Source organism: Planococcus citri, chromosome 5, assembly GCF_950023065.1.
Source record: "Planococcus citri chromosome 5, ihPlaCitr1.1, whole genome shotgun sequence".
Taxonomy (NCBI): domain Eukaryota; kingdom Metazoa; phylum Arthropoda; class Insecta; order Hemiptera; family Pseudococcidae; genus Planococcus; species Planococcus citri.
Window position 1 is genome coordinate 59,028,071 of NC_088681.1, and position 17,331 is coordinate 59,045,401.

The 17,331-nt window shown below is 34.1% G+C and overlaps 2 protein-coding genes across 2 annotated transcripts; both read right to left on the reverse strand.

The window, feature by feature from the left end:
• Positions 1–75: 75 nt before the first annotated feature.
• Positions 76–2,698, reverse strand: LOC135846478 (sodium-dependent phosphate transport protein 3-like). Its single transcript, XM_065365586.1, has 10 exons — positions 2,536–2,698; positions 2,232–2,443; positions 1,838–2,071; positions 1,681–1,768; positions 1,349–1,572; positions 1,038–1,184; positions 809–941; positions 550–705; positions 381–466; positions 76–299 (listed from the first exon to the last, which is right to left on the reverse strand). Exons 1-10 carry the CDS (start codon positions 2,540–2,542, stop codon positions 123–125), a joined length of 1,464 nt encoding a protein of 487 aa, XP_065221658.1. The 5' UTR covers positions 2,543–2,698; the 3' UTR covers positions 76–122.
• Positions 2,699–6,798: 4,100 nt separating this feature from the next.
• Positions 6,799–17,074, reverse strand: LOC135848225 (uncharacterized). The gene is made up of 19 exons (XM_065368063.1): positions 16,938–17,074; positions 15,319–15,440; positions 15,173–15,217; positions 14,999–15,102; positions 14,706–14,901; positions 14,277–14,436; positions 14,065–14,186; positions 13,934–13,975; positions 11,984–12,093; positions 11,659–11,902; positions 11,411–11,570; positions 8,801–8,916; positions 8,681–8,725; positions 8,463–8,569; positions 8,105–8,375; positions 7,882–8,020; positions 7,638–7,790; positions 7,431–7,540; positions 6,799–7,036 (listed from the first exon to the last, which is right to left on the reverse strand). Exons 1-19 carry the CDS (start codon positions 17,029–17,031, stop codon positions 6,815–6,817), a joined length of 2,562 nt encoding a protein of 853 aa, XP_065224135.1. The 5' UTR covers positions 17,032–17,074; the 3' UTR covers positions 6,799–6,814.
• Between the last annotated feature and the right edge of the window lie 257 nt (positions 17,075–17,331).

Here is a 17,331-nt window from a genome sequence, read left to right on the forward strand (position 1 = left end):
CCTCTGAATTATCTCATTTTCATAAGTTGAACTCCTAAACAAACTATATTCTTTTGCATAAAATCTATTCCATGTTGTAAAATATTGTATTTTGTAACTTGAAAAAAAAAATAACATCAATGTCAAGGAGCTACTTCGCATTTTCCATCTTGTATGTCCTCTGACTCACGCTTTTCATTGTGATTGGTAAAATTCCAGGCTTCAACCTCAGAAGTGCCAAAAATCAAATACAGCAAGTTGGCTACAATCAAATATCCTGTAGAATATAAGAATACCATTTCCCACAATTTTTTGATTTCCTGTAAATAATATTATAAAAATTTCTTTCAATAAGGTAAGTCATGTATGTATTTTACTGGAAAAATGTGTCCAATTCTTACCAAGATTCCCGTGAAGTAATTCACCACACAAGTAAATAGAAAAATTTTAATAGAAGCTGACGTTCCACATAATCCTTCAGTAATTCCTACAAAATGAAATTTATAACTTCGTTAATAATATTATTTTATTTTGATGTAAATGAATGATAATTTCACGAGACTCACTTACCACAAAATTCAGGACTTATGTCTATGATGCCCAATGTAGCTCCAAACGGAAGTGAAACTCTTACTATGCAATGAATTATGAAGCATATGAGGACCAGGGTCAAGTCGCATTTTGTGAATGCAATAATAATTATGGGAATGGAAGCTAACGTGGTACCTTTAGTTGGGAAGAAAAAAATATACATTATGTAATTAGAACCATAAGACGTGTTAGAAATAGCTTGTTTAGTGTTTTAGATAAAGAAGCTGTTAATATATACCTAGAAAAGCGCACATTTTCCTAATGGTTGTGATATTTAGTAATTTTCTTTTCAATGTGAAATCGATGCAGTATGCAATTCCAAATATCAATATGCTCACTACGATATTAGGTATACTTGAAATTATTCCAATCTAAATATTCAACAACCATTGAATATTATCTATAAAATTCGTGTGATTTTTTATTGTGAAATAAGAGGCTTAGGTAGATGAAACTGAATCAATAACCTCATTTGAATCTAATCCATAAATGGTTTTGAGGTATACTGGAGAGTAGGTTGACAACATCACCCAAGCCCACAGATATGCATTTGCAGCTAATGTAGTAACGATGACAGGTACACTGCACAAAATACTTTTCCACGGAATCCTGGTCTAATAAACAGTGAGAATGATTAAAAATTTAAAAATAAGAGCGCGCATGCGTGCGCACGTCGCTATAAGTTGAGAACAGCGCATGCGCGTGCTCAGTAAAACATCTGCGCAGTGCGTTGACATTTCAAGATTTGAAATGCGCGCGCATTAGATGATTCTCGTACTTTTGTCGACGACGTAGCTCCTTTCAGACTACTTTCGATGTATTCTTTTTCTTCCACCGTTATGGTAGGGTGTTGGCTTGGTGAGTCGTGAATCAATGTGTACCAGAGTATGCTCCAAATAATTCCACAAATGCTAGTAAAATGAAAAACGTATACCCAATTCATATATTGCGCGATGTATCCGAATAAAACGTTTCCTGAAATTGTTCCAGCCATTGAACCACCTGTAATGAATATAAATTTTAAGTAAATAAGTATTTTCTACCCCTATTTGCATCTTTAAAGATAATGTGGGTTTTTTCATGCAATACTAAAAAAAAAAACTTATTTACTGTATAAAGCAGCCCCAAATTTGCCACGCTCTTGCGGTGGGGCCCATTTTCCTATTATGGTGTATAATGCAGCAGGCACAGACATAAACTGAAACAAAACATTTTTACTGATGGTGATCGTTTTTTATTTTAATCGATATGTTCTCAAAATTGTTACAGATAAAACTCCTTGAACTGCTCTGAGCCATGCCACTTTGAGTGGGCCATAAGTTGCAACAATTGGGATCAATGATGACATTGTGGAAGAAATTAGCTGCGCGTATCCTGCCATTATTTTTGATCCGAATTTATGAGCAAGAACTCCGCCAGGTAAGATTGAAATATAATTCAACCAGTGGTACCCCGATAGTACGATATTCTTCTCAGATTCTGACCAATCAAATATCACACCCTGGAAATGAAAATGATCATGCATAGTAAATGTCATGGTGTTGTTTGTTGTCAATTAGAAGGGGATGAAGGGTGGATGATTCACAAGAGACAAACTAACTGTTGATTTTGATTGTTATGATCTTCATGAATGATGATGAATAGAATTCAGACTGACTTACTTCTTGAGTATTGGACGATGATAATTCATTAGTCGTTAAAAAATCTCTTAAAAAGAACGATTCATTGGGGCAAATTGCTGCATGAACTTTGGGTTCCTCTTGAGTGGAGGATGGTGTTCCTGTCATGGAAACTATAGCGATATTTATATTCAGCGTGACAAATGTATTGCATATGAGTTGAAATAGGAGCATCCACCACAGGACGTTGCGTTCTGTGAATATCATGTTGAGGAATTGCATCATTAGGTATAGGTACTAATAATGATATTCTATGGTAGAATTGTAATTCATGCAGGATGCTTACTTAACATGTTTTCTTCAAATGATAGCTCATCAGTCAAAATCAAGAGATTCTTTGATAATGGTTCAGTTTTGCACGAGAAATGTCACTTATACTTATTAACAAATTATTAACTATCAGTATTAAAACTGTTGAATGAAATATTTACAATAATGTTTGCAATATACGTCGCATTATTCAACTGAGCAGTTTTTTTCTCGTGTATTTTCAAGTGTATAAAATTCATGTGTAGGTACTTGTATTTTGGTATTTTTTTTATTCAAGTACATACCTATCTATATGAATTGATTTTGATATTACAAGTAGGTATAAGCTTCTATAGTGTCGTTAGATGTATTGAAAATTAACCTTACGCATAATCTTATCACTAAAGCTCACTTGATCTTCAATTTGGCTGAATTTGTAAGTAGGATAAATGCTGTAAAGGCAGAAAGATTGCATGTGCATGCATTGTTTGCATGTTCTGTAGACAAGAATTGGGTACTAAAGTAGGAAGGAAAAGGAAACAATCCCCTCTCCCAATTTTGACCCCATGAATGAAACATTGTTAAATTAATGCTGCCGCAAGCCATAAAAAAATAATGAAAATTCACTAAAATTAGACAAAATGTTGTAAAAATTTCTTGAAACTTTGGTAAAAGACAATGAAATTTAATGTATCAATACTTACATAGATTCAGAACATAAATAGAGGATTATTATCACCAAAAACTGGAAATCTTTTAGTAAAATTTGACTAATGAAAATGTATGAAAAAGTGTCAGAAACGTGTGAAATTTCACAAAAGCCCGAAAAAAGGATTTAAAACAAATTTTTAAAAAACAAAAAAAAATGAAATTTTGCCAAAAATATCTTGAAAAAGTGTTGAAAACACGTCAAAAGTGATACCAAACCTAAGAACAAGCTTTAAATTATTTTATTAAAATTACTAAAAAATGATCCATCTATTTTGAAATATAGTTAAAAATACCATAAAAAAGTGTTAACCCTTAAAGACCCAGGCTAATCCTGAGATGTTGTGTGAAAATGCTTTCAATTTCCTGAATTAGATCATCACAAGCATCACTTTAACCCACAGTTTGCCCCCCCCAGCCCCTTAAAGCCGTCTCGTAAAAGCCGTACCGATTTATTTAATTTTCCTTGAAAACCGAGAAAGCAAAAACCCCAATGAGGTCAATCATGGAACTGAATGATATAGTATCATTAGGTGTACTGAATGAGTGAAAGCATATCCCCAAAGAACACCCCACCCCTTTTTGGGGGGCAAATTTTCAAAAAAGTTGGGATAAAAAAATTAGACCCATGCTCCATTTTTGGATAAACATATTGATGGTAGACCCTTCACAAAATGAAATCATGAAAGGTGTGAAAATGGTGGACCAGAGCGATTTTTTGAAAATTTGATTCGCTTGTCTCGATAAAAACCCGAAAAAACAGAGCATGAATACGCAAAGTACACAATATGGGAAATATTATCAAGTAGGCTTGAAATGACAGAAACAAGAATTGAAAGGAACACAGGTGCTTTTAACAGCACATAAGTTCAGATAATCTACAATCCACCCATCAAATTTGTTTATCACTCAGTGGATATTCTTTCTCGATATTTGTCACCAAATAGTTACATCCTACAAAGGTTAGCAGTACGATTGTTTTTCTGCAAAAATATCGAAATAGGTTTATCAACCACTTTGAAAAGCTTTACACAGTCAAATTGCAGCACTCCCTGGCATTTCATAATGTTCAAGCATTCATGAAGAAGTCACTATCCCATCCCAATCATAGATAATGTAGTTCTACATCATGAAAATTGCACGAGCAGAAGTCGAGGTTTACAATCATGAGATTGTGTCCAGCTTATGACTACAGGATTCAGGGGATTTGAGATTCAGTAAAAAGCTTTCAACTGTTGTTCAACCACAACTCTGAACTTTTGAATGTTTTGAGAAATTCCTGCTGAAGTTGATATTCTTTCTCGATATTTGTCAACAAATAGTTACATCCCGCAAAAGGTTAGTGGTACGATTGTTTTTCTGCAGAAGTATCGAAATAGGCTTATCTACCACTTTGAAAAGCTTTACACTGTCAAATTGCAGCTGTCTCTGGCATTTCATAATGTGGAAGCATTCATGAAGAAGTCACTATCCATCCTCGATCATTGATAGTGTAGTTCAACATCATGAAATATTATGATTGGAAACAACAAATTCTGCTCAAGCAATTTTCAAGATGTACAACTTCACTATCAATGATCGGGGAGGGATAGTGACTTCTTCATGAATGCTTCAACATTATGAAATGCCAGAGACAGCTGCAATTTGACTGTGTAAAGCTTTTCAAAGTGGTTGATAAACCTATTTCGATATTTTTGCAGAAAAACAATCGTACTGCTAACCTTTGTAGGATGTAACTATTTGGTGACAAATATCGAGAAAGAATATCCACTGAGTGATAAACAAATTTGATGGGTGGATTGTAGATTATCTGAACTTATGTGCTGTTAAAAGCACCTGTGTTCCTTTCAATTCTTGTTTCTGTCATTTCAAGCCTACTTGATAATATTTCCCATATTGTGTACTTTGCGTATTCATGCTCTGTTTTTTCGGGTTTTTATCGAGACAAGCGAATCAAATTTTCAAAAAATCGCTCTGGTCCACCATTTTCACACCTTTCATGATTTCATTTTGTGAAGGGTCTACCATCAATATGTTTATCCAAAAATGGAGCATGGGTCTAATTTTTTTATCCCAACTTTTTTGAAAATTTGCCCCCCAAAAAGGGGTGGGGTGTTCTTTGGGGATATGCTTTCACTCATTCAGTACACCTAATGATACTATATCATTCAGTTCCATGATTGACCTCATTGGGGTTTTTGCTTTCTCGGTTTTCAAGGAAAATTAAATAAATCGGTACGGCTTTTACGAGACGGCTTTAAGGGGCTGGGGGGGGGGCAAACTGTGGGTTAAAGTGATGCTTGTGATGATCTAATTCAGGAAATTGAAAGCATTTTCACACAACATCTCAGGATTAGCCTGGGTCTTTAAGGGTTAAAATTATACAAAAACTTGATAAAAGCATCAAAATTTATATTTTCGTGTAAAAAACGTAAAAAGTATCAAAATTTTGAAATCGTTTGACCGAACATTAAAATTGTGTCAAAAACATGTATAATTTTAGGTACCTAGGTATAGAAAATGGAAACAAGCACATAGGCTTCAAACCGTTCAAAGTCGTGATATTTCAGAAAATTTTGACCAAGAATTCGTGAAAAAGCATGAAAACATGTAACATGTTGTGAATTGCTTTGAAAATGTTTAAAACTATGTAAAAACGTAGGCATAGAAGAGAAAATAAAAACCAATGAAATGTACCAAAAGTAATACAATTTTTCATAGAACTTGTAAATAATTTCGTAAAAGAAGTAAAACGAATTTGTTAATTTTCTTGAATAGTATTACTTGAACTCAGAATGCTAATTTGTGAGACCCAGATCGAAATTTGAGGGAGAAAATGAGTTACAGCAACATACTAATGCAACGAATGATGATTTTAGTAGTGATTTTTATCATCCAATGGAAAAAAAACAACAGCTGAACTCTTCTATTCTTTCAAAGCTCAAATTAATATTTTGCAGAATGTCATCTTCGTCAATTGCAAGCAGCAAGCTCTTTAAAAATGAGGGTAAAGTCTTCTCTACAAGAAACATTTTGAATCATGGGTATGCCTTTTGCTTCACGTCAAGAATTTATTGAAATTTTATGGAAGTTTTCAAAAGTCTTACAAAATGTCATGCGTTTCACATAGGTTAATGTTACTTTTTTCTCAAAGTTCAAGTTCTTGAAAGTCAAACTTGATATTTAAAAGTCTAAAATCAAATACGTACCTATCTGGATTTTTTCCAAGTTCTTAAAAGACAGGCAAAATTTGGAAAATCTTCAATAAAATTCGCCCTGACATACTAATATCAAAAATTCATAAGAATTTTTTAAAAGTTTACTTAAAGTCTAGGTAACGCCAAGAATTCATCCCGATTTTCTCAAAAATTTGACCTACCAAATGTCAAAAAAATCGATGAATTTTTCCTCTAAATTTTCAAAAAAGTCGATCGATTTTCTTCCCAAGTTTTCTAAATCTTGATATAATGTCAGAAGATCAACTGAATACTTTTTTTTTTTGTTTTCAAAAGTCTATGTTACGTTTGGAATGACCATCCCTCTCCTCTCGCACAAAAACCTATCCATGTTGAAATGGAATAAAATTGAATCATTTGTCAAATGTCACTTTAGTTCATCAGACTTATAATAAGAATTACAGAAATAATTAAGCAAATTGCAAACGATGAAAACTCGATCTTTATGGCTATTTTTAACCAGTCGGTTTCAGATTCAGTTGTCTTGGAAGACCCAGAAGCGTATTCGTCATTAGTAGGTTTAATGGCCTCTGTTGATATTGTCTTCAATATTGTATCATTTTTGCTTTTGCTTTCCTCTGGATTCGTCGATTCCTGAATGAGAAAATATTCAACATGATAATTAATAAATAATTTCAATTTCATATTTCATGCATGTGAACGTAGGCTGAGTAGATAGGATCTGATCAAGTCTGAGCATATCTACATCTAAATCCGTTCAAAACTCTGATTGGACTAGATGTGGTCAGATCAAATGTGAATGTATGCAATCTGGTTTGATTTGATCTGATCAAACTGGTATGATCAGATTCGATCAGATCTGAATTGATTTATTAAAAAATGAGCAGATGGATCTGATTAAATCTGTTCGAATAAAATTGCATTCAAGGAATATCCATATCTGGTCTGCTTCAATCATACTTGAAAAATATTTTAGGGAAATTTCAACTACCTATGCTATTAAAAGAGAAATTTGTAATGGACATACTTTGTTTGCTGATGGATTATTCAAACGTGATTTTCTTGCCAATCGAACCAAGTAGGCAGTAACGCAGCTAGATATTCCCACTACCGCTAATAAAATGATGTATCCGATCACTAAAGTAGAGTACAAAACATCAAATTAGGAAAAAAGCATAGAATATTTTTATATCACGTCTTGTCCTCTTAATTAAATTCATACATCTTTACTTACAAAAATTAGGAGCTCGTGTAGTGAACTGAGGAATTGAATACATCAATATGGCCAAAAATATTGCTACAAGTTTGACGGATAATATTTTCAATATCACTTTAAACTTGTTCATTGGTGGTATCAAAAATGATGTCAACATCACCAAACTTACACCTGCAGCAGAAATGGGGGGGGGGGGGGTTAGTTGTAGAAATTTCGCTCGAAACTAGCGATTGTAAAATACGAAATTTTGGTGCATACGAACCAATGAATATTAAACTTAATTTGACTTGCAAAGAGTAGCTTTTCATTTCTAAATCGAACTTGAATTCTAATTTGAATGCGGTTGAGGGTTCTTTGCTATACGTTTGGACTATCTTCCACAATGATAACCTTTCAGTGAACTAATGTCATGGTTTAAGTAAAAACGAACTGTTTAGAGAGAAGAAAGAAAGATATGTACCAATATAGAAGAAAATGAAGCTTACTTCACTGTATTTCAATCGTATACGCATTTCATGTGTATTGATTGTGAAATCGAGGTAACAAGTTTGAGGATCCCATGGCCAACCATTAGATTTCATGTCGCATTTTGTATCAAAATTCATTGGTAAAGTCCACGTCAAGTTACCATCCGACGATACCTCTAATCGACCCCCACTTAAAAATTTAGGACTGCGTGGACAATCAATTTCCATCCAATAGCAGTTCGAATAGAAATCTTTTGATAGCTCCAAGTGATTCTCACCCAACAATTCGCTGAAATTATTCACAACGTGATTTTCTATGTAAACTTTTTGAGATCATTTGGCAATTTTTTTTCTAAATGAAAAATCAAGTCATCACTTGTCTAATGCTATACGCGGCGTCCATAATCCATGTTCTTTGATTGATAAATTGAACCTGTTTCCGAATTCCGACGGGTCCCAGGATAATCTTTCATCAGGCCATTTCTGACAAATGCATTCATACATAGAAAGTAATTATTTCAAACAGAGATATGTCAGTACAATATGATCACAGATAGCGCAATACAGTAATGAACACTTGCAAGATTTACCTACCAGTATTAGTTGTCCTCTGATGAAAAATACTTCATTTTCAATATTCTAAAAAATTTGAATGGATTGAATAGAATTTTCATTAAAAAAAATAGCTTTAATTAAACATGCGTAAAAGTTTACCAAATCTACGTAATCGATCTCTATGTTTGTATGTGGACCACGGCGATACGTATCACCAATAGGTCTGCGAAGATCTTTCGAAAATAAGCGACATTTGAGTTCTTCTTCGTAGCTTCCTGGGAAAAATCGAAATTAAAAAAAAATTGGTTACGGTTTTGCAGTTATGGTTTTGTGCATAAAAATGTATGTAGGTTATTTTCTTTCTTTTTTTTTCAAAATTATTGATCATTTTCCTCAATTCCTCCATTAGAGGAATAATTCAAAACATAACAATCACCAAAAGGTAATGAAATATGTGGGAATATTTTGTCAAAATTGCATAAAAAAATGTTGAAAACCTGTAAAATTTGACAAAAAAAAAGAGCATTGAATGATTGAAATTACTGAAAATTACTTCAAATCAATGAAATTTGGAAGTGTGGAAAACGTGTTGAAACGGGGTGAAACCAAAAAGTGATGATAGTTTAGTAAAATTTTACAGGATTGAGCGAGGATTAGGTACTTATGTGATTAATTGTTGAAATTTTCTCTCAACACATGCTGATGTTGAGGCTTAAGAAATCTCTGAAAATTATCGAAAAAGGATGAAATTTTCATTCAAGTTGTCAAAATGTTGCCAGAATTGTATGAAACATGGTTAAAATTGCTTGAAAACGAGCATACATGGTGCCAAAATTGATCAAACTCATTCACCTGTGTAGAAACATCAAAAATACCTCGATCATGGAGGCAGGCCCATGTCATTGCTATCCAGAAGCCAGACAAAGACCCAAACGACCCTAAAAGCTAGGTACCGCCCTATATTGTTACTATGTCACCTGTATAAGATATTTGAGCGAGTGGTCCTAAATCGAGTAGCTGAGCATATTGACTAGAACCTAATCAGTCAACAGGCAGGTTTCAGACCTGGGAAATCTTGTACTAGTCAGGTCCTGAATTTAACACAGCACATTGAGGATGGTTTTGAACAGCGCAAGGTCACTGGTGCTGTGTTTGTGGACCTCACTGTAGCGTTTGACACAGTGTGTCATTGGTTACTTCGGTACAAGATTTATGAACTGACCAGGGACTACAAATTTACAGAAATCATCATGACACTGCTTAAAGACCAGAGGTTCTATGTGACTTTAGATGGACAGAACAGCACTTGGAGAAGGCAAAAGAATGGCTTGCCGCAGGATCTACACCAATGACCAACCAATTGGAGGACCTGCACGTCGCTACCTTTATGCAGACAACTTGGCGCTCACGGCACAGTGTGACACATTTATAGAGGTGGAAGACACACTGAATCAGGCAATAGAAGAACTCGACAAATACTATAAAGCCAACCACCTCAGGCCAAATCCATCCAAGACAGAAACCTGTTCGTTCCACCTGCAAAATCGTGAGGCCAAGAGACAGTTCAACATTCAATGGGGAAACACTGCACTGAATCATAATGACCACCGCAAATATCTAGGAGTGCATGACACTGGATAGATCACTCACCTACCGGCAACACTGTGAAAAAACTAAAATGAAAGTGGCTGCTAGAACAAATCTGATCCGAAAGCTGGTAGGTAGCAGATGGGGAGCTAAACCAGAGGTCCTGCACACATCAGCACTAGCGCTGTGTTACTCAGTTGCAGAATATGCTTGCCCAGCATGGGGACAATCAGCACATGCTAAAAAAGTAGTTATGCCCCTGAATGAAGCCTGCTGATTGGTGACAGGATGCCTCAGACCAACTCCACTCATAGCTCTGCATTGTCTCTCAGGGATCTCACCACTAGAAGTGGGTAGGGAGGTGGCTGCCAGAGCAGAAAAAACTAAAGCAACACCAACCCCCTACACCCCATCCAGGGCTACAAGTGCTACAACGAATTACCAGAAAGCAGACTAAAATCTAGACACCGTTTCCTGAGATCAGTGAATGAATTGAGTGCTCCTGCCGAAGTTGAACGCTGTCAGATCTGGAACACATCATCAAGTAGCAATACTATGAGCGAATCATTGCCCCAAGGCAACCAACTGAAGTACAGCCTCTGGAAAACGCTGAATAGAATTAGAAGCGGAACAACACGCTCAAAATCCGACTTACACAGATGGCACTTGGCTGATGACGATCTGTGCGAATGTGGCGAGGTACAAGATGTCAGACATTTTTTCAGGTGTTAATTATATGGTGACTTTGACGCAGACAAACTGGACCGGACAATTGATGACGAGGGGATGAAGTTCCTTGAGTATTTGGACAAGAAGGGAATTTAGATACTTAGTATTGCCGACGGGACAAGAGAAAAAAAATTAATTTTCACAAATGTTGACAAAAATTGCAAATATTTACCGTATTGAAATAAAATGAATTGGTTATGGATGTACCAATTCATTTTATTTCAATTTTTAATCAGTGATTTTGGTTAAAAAATTCTACATCAATATTTTCAGTTATGGTTTTTGGCTCATTTTAGTGGTTAAAATCCATGGAGCGGAGCGGAATAAAATGGAAACCAGAACAAAAATTCATTCCACTCCTCAATCCTATTGGGAGGTTCATAATCATTTGTATATTAGTTTAAATTATTCGATCGAATAAAATTTCACTGCAAGAAGTCTATTGTTACATACTTGCAAATGGAACACATCGCCTGAGATGAAATTCAGTGTCGTTTCTATGTAATTCAACTTCAATAGAAACTGAATAATTGGACGACTTATGGCCGTCATTCGTCTGTTTCATCTCTCGCATTTCGTGGACTATCCATGGTGATGGAATATTTTTCTCAGACTAAAATAAATAAAAGTCGAGTATAGATTAGGTATATTGAGGCTAATTGGAGCATAAGTATTATATAAACCGTGTGGCATGTACTTACAGTTGAATTGATAAATTTTGCCAGAGGCGATTCACTTGCATGTGTAATGTTGAATATGGGGTTTGGTGCACTGGTGTTAAAATGAAGCTGACAAGTTTGCTGATTCCATGGCATGTTGTTTATTGCCACTGGGCACTTTGCTTGTAAACTGATAGACAGTGCGTAGAATCTTACTAATCCTTGATTTGATACCATAGTCATATAGCCTGAGTCTAATAAGGGTCTTGTGTCGTGGAATTCGCTGCTGCAATGAAGATTTTAAACCTCAGTGGTGCTGTTGGGAGAGGAGTATGTTGAAATGGATGAATTGAAAATAATTACTTACTTGACCAATACAAAATCTGGTTTCCAGATTTGATGAGAAATATTTTGAATGTTTATTTCAGTGAAATTATATTCGCTTGGTTTCCATGTCAGTTGAGGATCTTCCCAGGTCTATATAAATGAGTAAAGCAGGATCTTTTTAGCGCATACACTTATACATATTTAAGCAGACATTCAGGAGGAAATGATGAGGGGGGTGATCAGGTTCAGGTTTAGTATGCTCTAAACTTTGATGATCAAATTTAATTATACAAGTTTAAGCAGATCTAAATAGGCCTGATCAAAATCTACTCGTAATTCAAGCGGTCTAATTTCGTCTTATCATGTGAGATCTGATCTCCTTTCTCTGGGTAGGAATGACTTGATCTGTTCAGAGGTAGTGAAAGTATAGTGAAAAAGTAGTAAATTTAGTCACAAAGGTAGTGAAAAAAATAAAAAAATTCATTAATGCGATCACAGTCATGTATTTTTTAAATAATTTTGATTGAAATTGAAAAATATTTTAAATACGTACAAATTTTCTTACAATTTCAATCTTTTTTTGATAGTTTTCCTGTGAAAAATTTGATTGTATCAGTTTTTGTGTGTTGGGGGGGGGGGGCGAGTGGAGAGCTTTCTAAAAATTTGGTTTAAACAAAGTTTACCTACCTAGTGAAAAAAGTACCTAGTTATTTAAAAAATCCGATACCTAGACACTATGATCAAATTCCGGTGATTTTCAATTATGGGGGGGGGAGGTCAATTTGTCAAATTTTGTGACACTTTCTGCAGTTTTGTCAAATCATTCTTCAATTTTGAAAATTTCCAATGAATTCTTGGTATTTTTCAATAATCTAATCACTTGAGCAGTATGTGCAAAATTTCACTCAAGTGAGACATTTTCTCGAATTTTGGTCGTTTTCTGATGGTCCATCAATTTTTGGTGTTTTTGAGTGATTTTCAAGATCAATTTTACAATTTTTATGACACTTTATTTGCGAATATCATTACGGACTGTTTATAAAACGTCGAGTCGTCAGAATTTTTACTTACTTACTTTGGCCTTCGACCATTTTTATTTTACATATCTGCATGTTGATTGATCAATCATTTTATAACCAACTAATTCACATTGATTTTTCTTTGTTTCAGGTGAGTACAAATTACCTTCCAAAAATGATAGAATATGACTTTGCGTTTGAGAATGAGTAAGTAATTTTATAATTCTCGTGGGAGAAGTTACGTAAGTCACTTCTACACCTGTAACCTTGTATTTTCAATGGAAAATCAAAAAAAAAATTCAATCTTGGAATTTGAAAATCAGCTGAAATAATTCTCCATCTGGTTTGAATTGAGGTGATATGATTTTCCGAATACGAATTTTGAAAACAGTAAATCAAATTTTTGAGTTCACAAACGATTTTTATTTTTATTGAATTTTTAAAAAATCAAACTTGGGTCAAAAATGAGAAAAAATCAAAATTTTACCAAATAGACCAAGAAAGCTGAAATTTGGTGTGTGCCTTGTTTTTGACCCTCCAAATCGATTAGAAATGGTTTCGAACCATTTTGAGTGGTAGTTCTGGAGCACCCTATATAGCAGATTTTTGAAAATTGAAATTTCCACATCATTTTACCCAATTGAGTTGTTGAAATGAAATTTACTCAGAGTACCCCATTTTTAATATGCTGAGTTGATTGGAGGTGGTTTAAAACTGTTCTGGAGCCTTCGAGTATATTTTGGAAGTTTCAGATTTTCTATAAAGTGGTCTGAAAACCGTCCAAATTAACTTTAGCGTCATTTTTTTTTTTTTTTTTTGAAAAGTCTAATTTGATATGGCGATTTTAAAACAAATTGAGATGTTTTAATGGTATTTGACTATTGAGGCAATTATAGAAGGGATTTTCTGTGACTGGTGTTTTTCAGGGTTAGACCCTTGAAAGATTTGTAAATACATATAATTATACTCACTGCTTCTACAACTCCAATCAGCTGGAACATTCCGGAAACATCCTGTAAAATTTGTATCTTCTTTAGCGAGCAATATCTACCAGTACATACATAATGATCATTATAGAAAAAAGTTGGACTAAAGAACTTACTACATCGGCGTAAAAAATAGTGAAGTTGAGCGCATGAAGGAAATCTCGAGACGTTGTGTCCGGAGTGATAGATGGATTATATTTTAATGATAGCTCACAAATGAGTTTTTCCAACGAGTTACCTGATGGAAAATTGATTAGGTATTTAACATATGTAGAATCAAAGACAATGTACTTTTAGGGTTATTAATCTGTGTGAAAATTATGCCAACTTGCTAATTCGCTGCAGGGAGTGAGCTGGGAATTTTTTTGTAATGTCACGTTCACTGCTACAGATTTGATTATCGCTTCATCTTTCTGATCTATTTCCAAAGAGGATGAGAATTGAGTTCTTGCAATGGCCCATGGTGATATTATATCCGAGTAATTTTTCTTCAAAAGAACAAATAAAATTATGCCCCATTTATCATCTCATTGCAATCATTTTCCTTACAAGGAACCTTTCAAAATGACTTACTGCAATTCGGATGAAACCAAACAAAAAATAGCATATTCTAACCCCCCTCCCCTTAATTTTAAAAGTCAAGGCTCATTATTATACTTAGCTTAATTGTTTTCGTTCAAGTCGGAGTGTACTCGAAGGATTTTCTTGTTAATAGTAAATCTATGTATATGTACGTATAATAAATTGGAATATTTACTTGTTGGAAAGTAACATTGGCATGAATAATGTCAATTGTGAAATTAAGTTGGCAAGTATTCGAATCCATGTGCGGAGAATATGAGTTTATCTGACATCGTGATCGTATGTTTAAGGGTGCTACGTGTGTCATTACTCCATTATTTGATACAGTCGTGTTTCCAAGTCCGATAAACATATCGTGCTCAAATGCTTGACTGAAATTTCAAGTTGGATGAGTAAATAATCTTGAAACGCGGATATCTACCCTGGCTGGGTACAGCACACCAAACTGATTATAGGTAATATTTTTACTTTTCCAAGTGTATTTTCGGTCTCCAAATCGAATTATCTGTGATATTCAAATAGTAATCATCGGGTTCTTTTGATTTCCATGTTATTTGTTGACCGAGCCATTTCTAAATAAATGAGGTACAAACTTGATTTAGTTCTCGATTAGTTATTGGGCCAAGTACATAATCTTCTTACCATATTTATCATTCCACGTAACTCGAAAATGCCATTTATGATGTCCTATGAAATTGACAGTAATAAATTAACCTTAGATGATAGAGTCAGTAATTTTATGAAACAAAATCTATATCTTGAGTAATTGTTGAAACATGCTAACTTACCAAATCGACATACCAACTGGTAATTGTGATATGGACATCGGTTGTAAGGGACCATGTTTTACTAGGGTTTTGATTATTTTTTAAAAACAGATCACAGTAATTCAGCTTTTTCGGTTCTCCTGCTGGAATATTTTACTAGAATTAGTTTGCGATTTTCTAAGCTAGTATACTTTTTAGTTTCTGTTGATTGAAAGGGAGAGGAGGAGAGGAGAGGGGGTGGGGGTAATTTACACGTCTCAAATTACTCAAGTGTCTTTCATTCAGATTTGAATAATTTTTTCTGATTTGTAATATTTCCATATTTTCTATAAGTCAGATCGTCAAGTTTTTAAAGTGATTACCTTGCTGTTCTTTTGCCCACCCTTCGTTCCCCGAAACTGACCCTAAAAAGGTCAACATTAGATAACGTTCATGTTGGTTTGGAAGTTTTGAAAAAAAATAATTTTTTATTGCTAAATTAAGAGTTATTTAGTGAATTGTGTGGAAATTTTAAAATAACGCTTAAATCAAAAATTGTTCACACCCAAAAAGAAATACATACCTACTAAAAGTTCAACTCTTCATTTGAATTTATGTGGGAAAAGAAAAATATAGGTTCAGTGCACTGTCAGATAACTACGTATCGTATCTTCAATGTCGGGAAGTAAGTACTAATCGTATCGTAGGCCAATGTCATGTTACGATAAGAATTTTAATTTTTTGTCGTAGGGCAATACTTATCACGTCGTGTCGCTGGATTTAAAATCAAGTTGTTGCGTGGGCTATGGCTAGACATGTTAATGTACTTGAATTACCCCGTATAAATGTAGGTATTTTAACATCCTCGAAGTTCATTAATCATTATAAAGCGTTCCTGATTGTTCTAATGACCTTCACAGCAATATGAACGTTTTGACCAAATTTAATTTCCAGACAATGTTGAACAGGTAAGGGATCAAAAATCATGGATCATGTTGACATGCAATGAGAGTGAAATTTTATTAACTGCCATTTTGAAGATTAAAATTCAAAATTTGTGCCACCGGCCACGAGAGGGGTCTTGAAAGAGGGTAAATCTGACGTGGTTTTGAGAAATTTGATGAAATTTTGTATGAAGAAAAATGTTTGCAAATTTTGATGTAAAAATTAAGCAATTTCTAATCCTGGGTATATCTGACAGGTAGTGAAACGTGGCGAAAAAGTAGTGATTTTGAAAATGGGTGGTAAAAGTAAGTGAAAAAGTGGTGAATTTGGTCAAAAAGGTAGTGGAAAAAATGAAAAAATGCGTTCATATTTTTATTGAAATTGTAAAATATTTTGTATACCTACAAAATTTTCTTCCAATTTCAATTTTTTTTGAAAATTCAGTGAAGTCTTAAATTTCCAAGAGGTCGAAATGTTTATAGGGATTGCGAGTTTCCGATTCTACAAAATTTAAAGAAAGTTTTCAACAGATTTTGAAAAAAACATTCATGGACAAAATTTTTTCACATTTCAATATGTACCTAATGTAGGTAGGTATTGAGAATTAATTCGAATCGCCAGAAATTTTCTGCATTTTGAAAGGTACAGGTCGTATTGAAAAAACCATGCGTTCTGATTGGCACTTTTATGTTAAAATAATGTATTTATTTACCTACCTTTATCACTCACTGTGCAATTATATCCAAATACCCGATAAGCACCTGCTAGAAAGTAAACCAACCAGTAAAATTTCACCAACATTTTAAGCATAGTTAGGTATAGTTGTTAACATTTGAAAACTGGCGAATGGAATAACAACAAAATCTTCGCAGCCATCGAATATATTTCTATACCCCTTTTATCTAGAATGAATTTTGATATACTAAGTATTATCATTCTTTTGTTTCCGCCCAAATTAGCTGCGTACGTTTCTGTCAAATATTACCGAAAGTAGATAATTTTAGAATAATTAAATTTAATATAAGTTAGAACTAAGTGCTTTCGTATATTTTTTTCAAGTTTTTTCTCGTCATTTTTCTGTATATTATTTTTCGAATTATTCTTTGATTT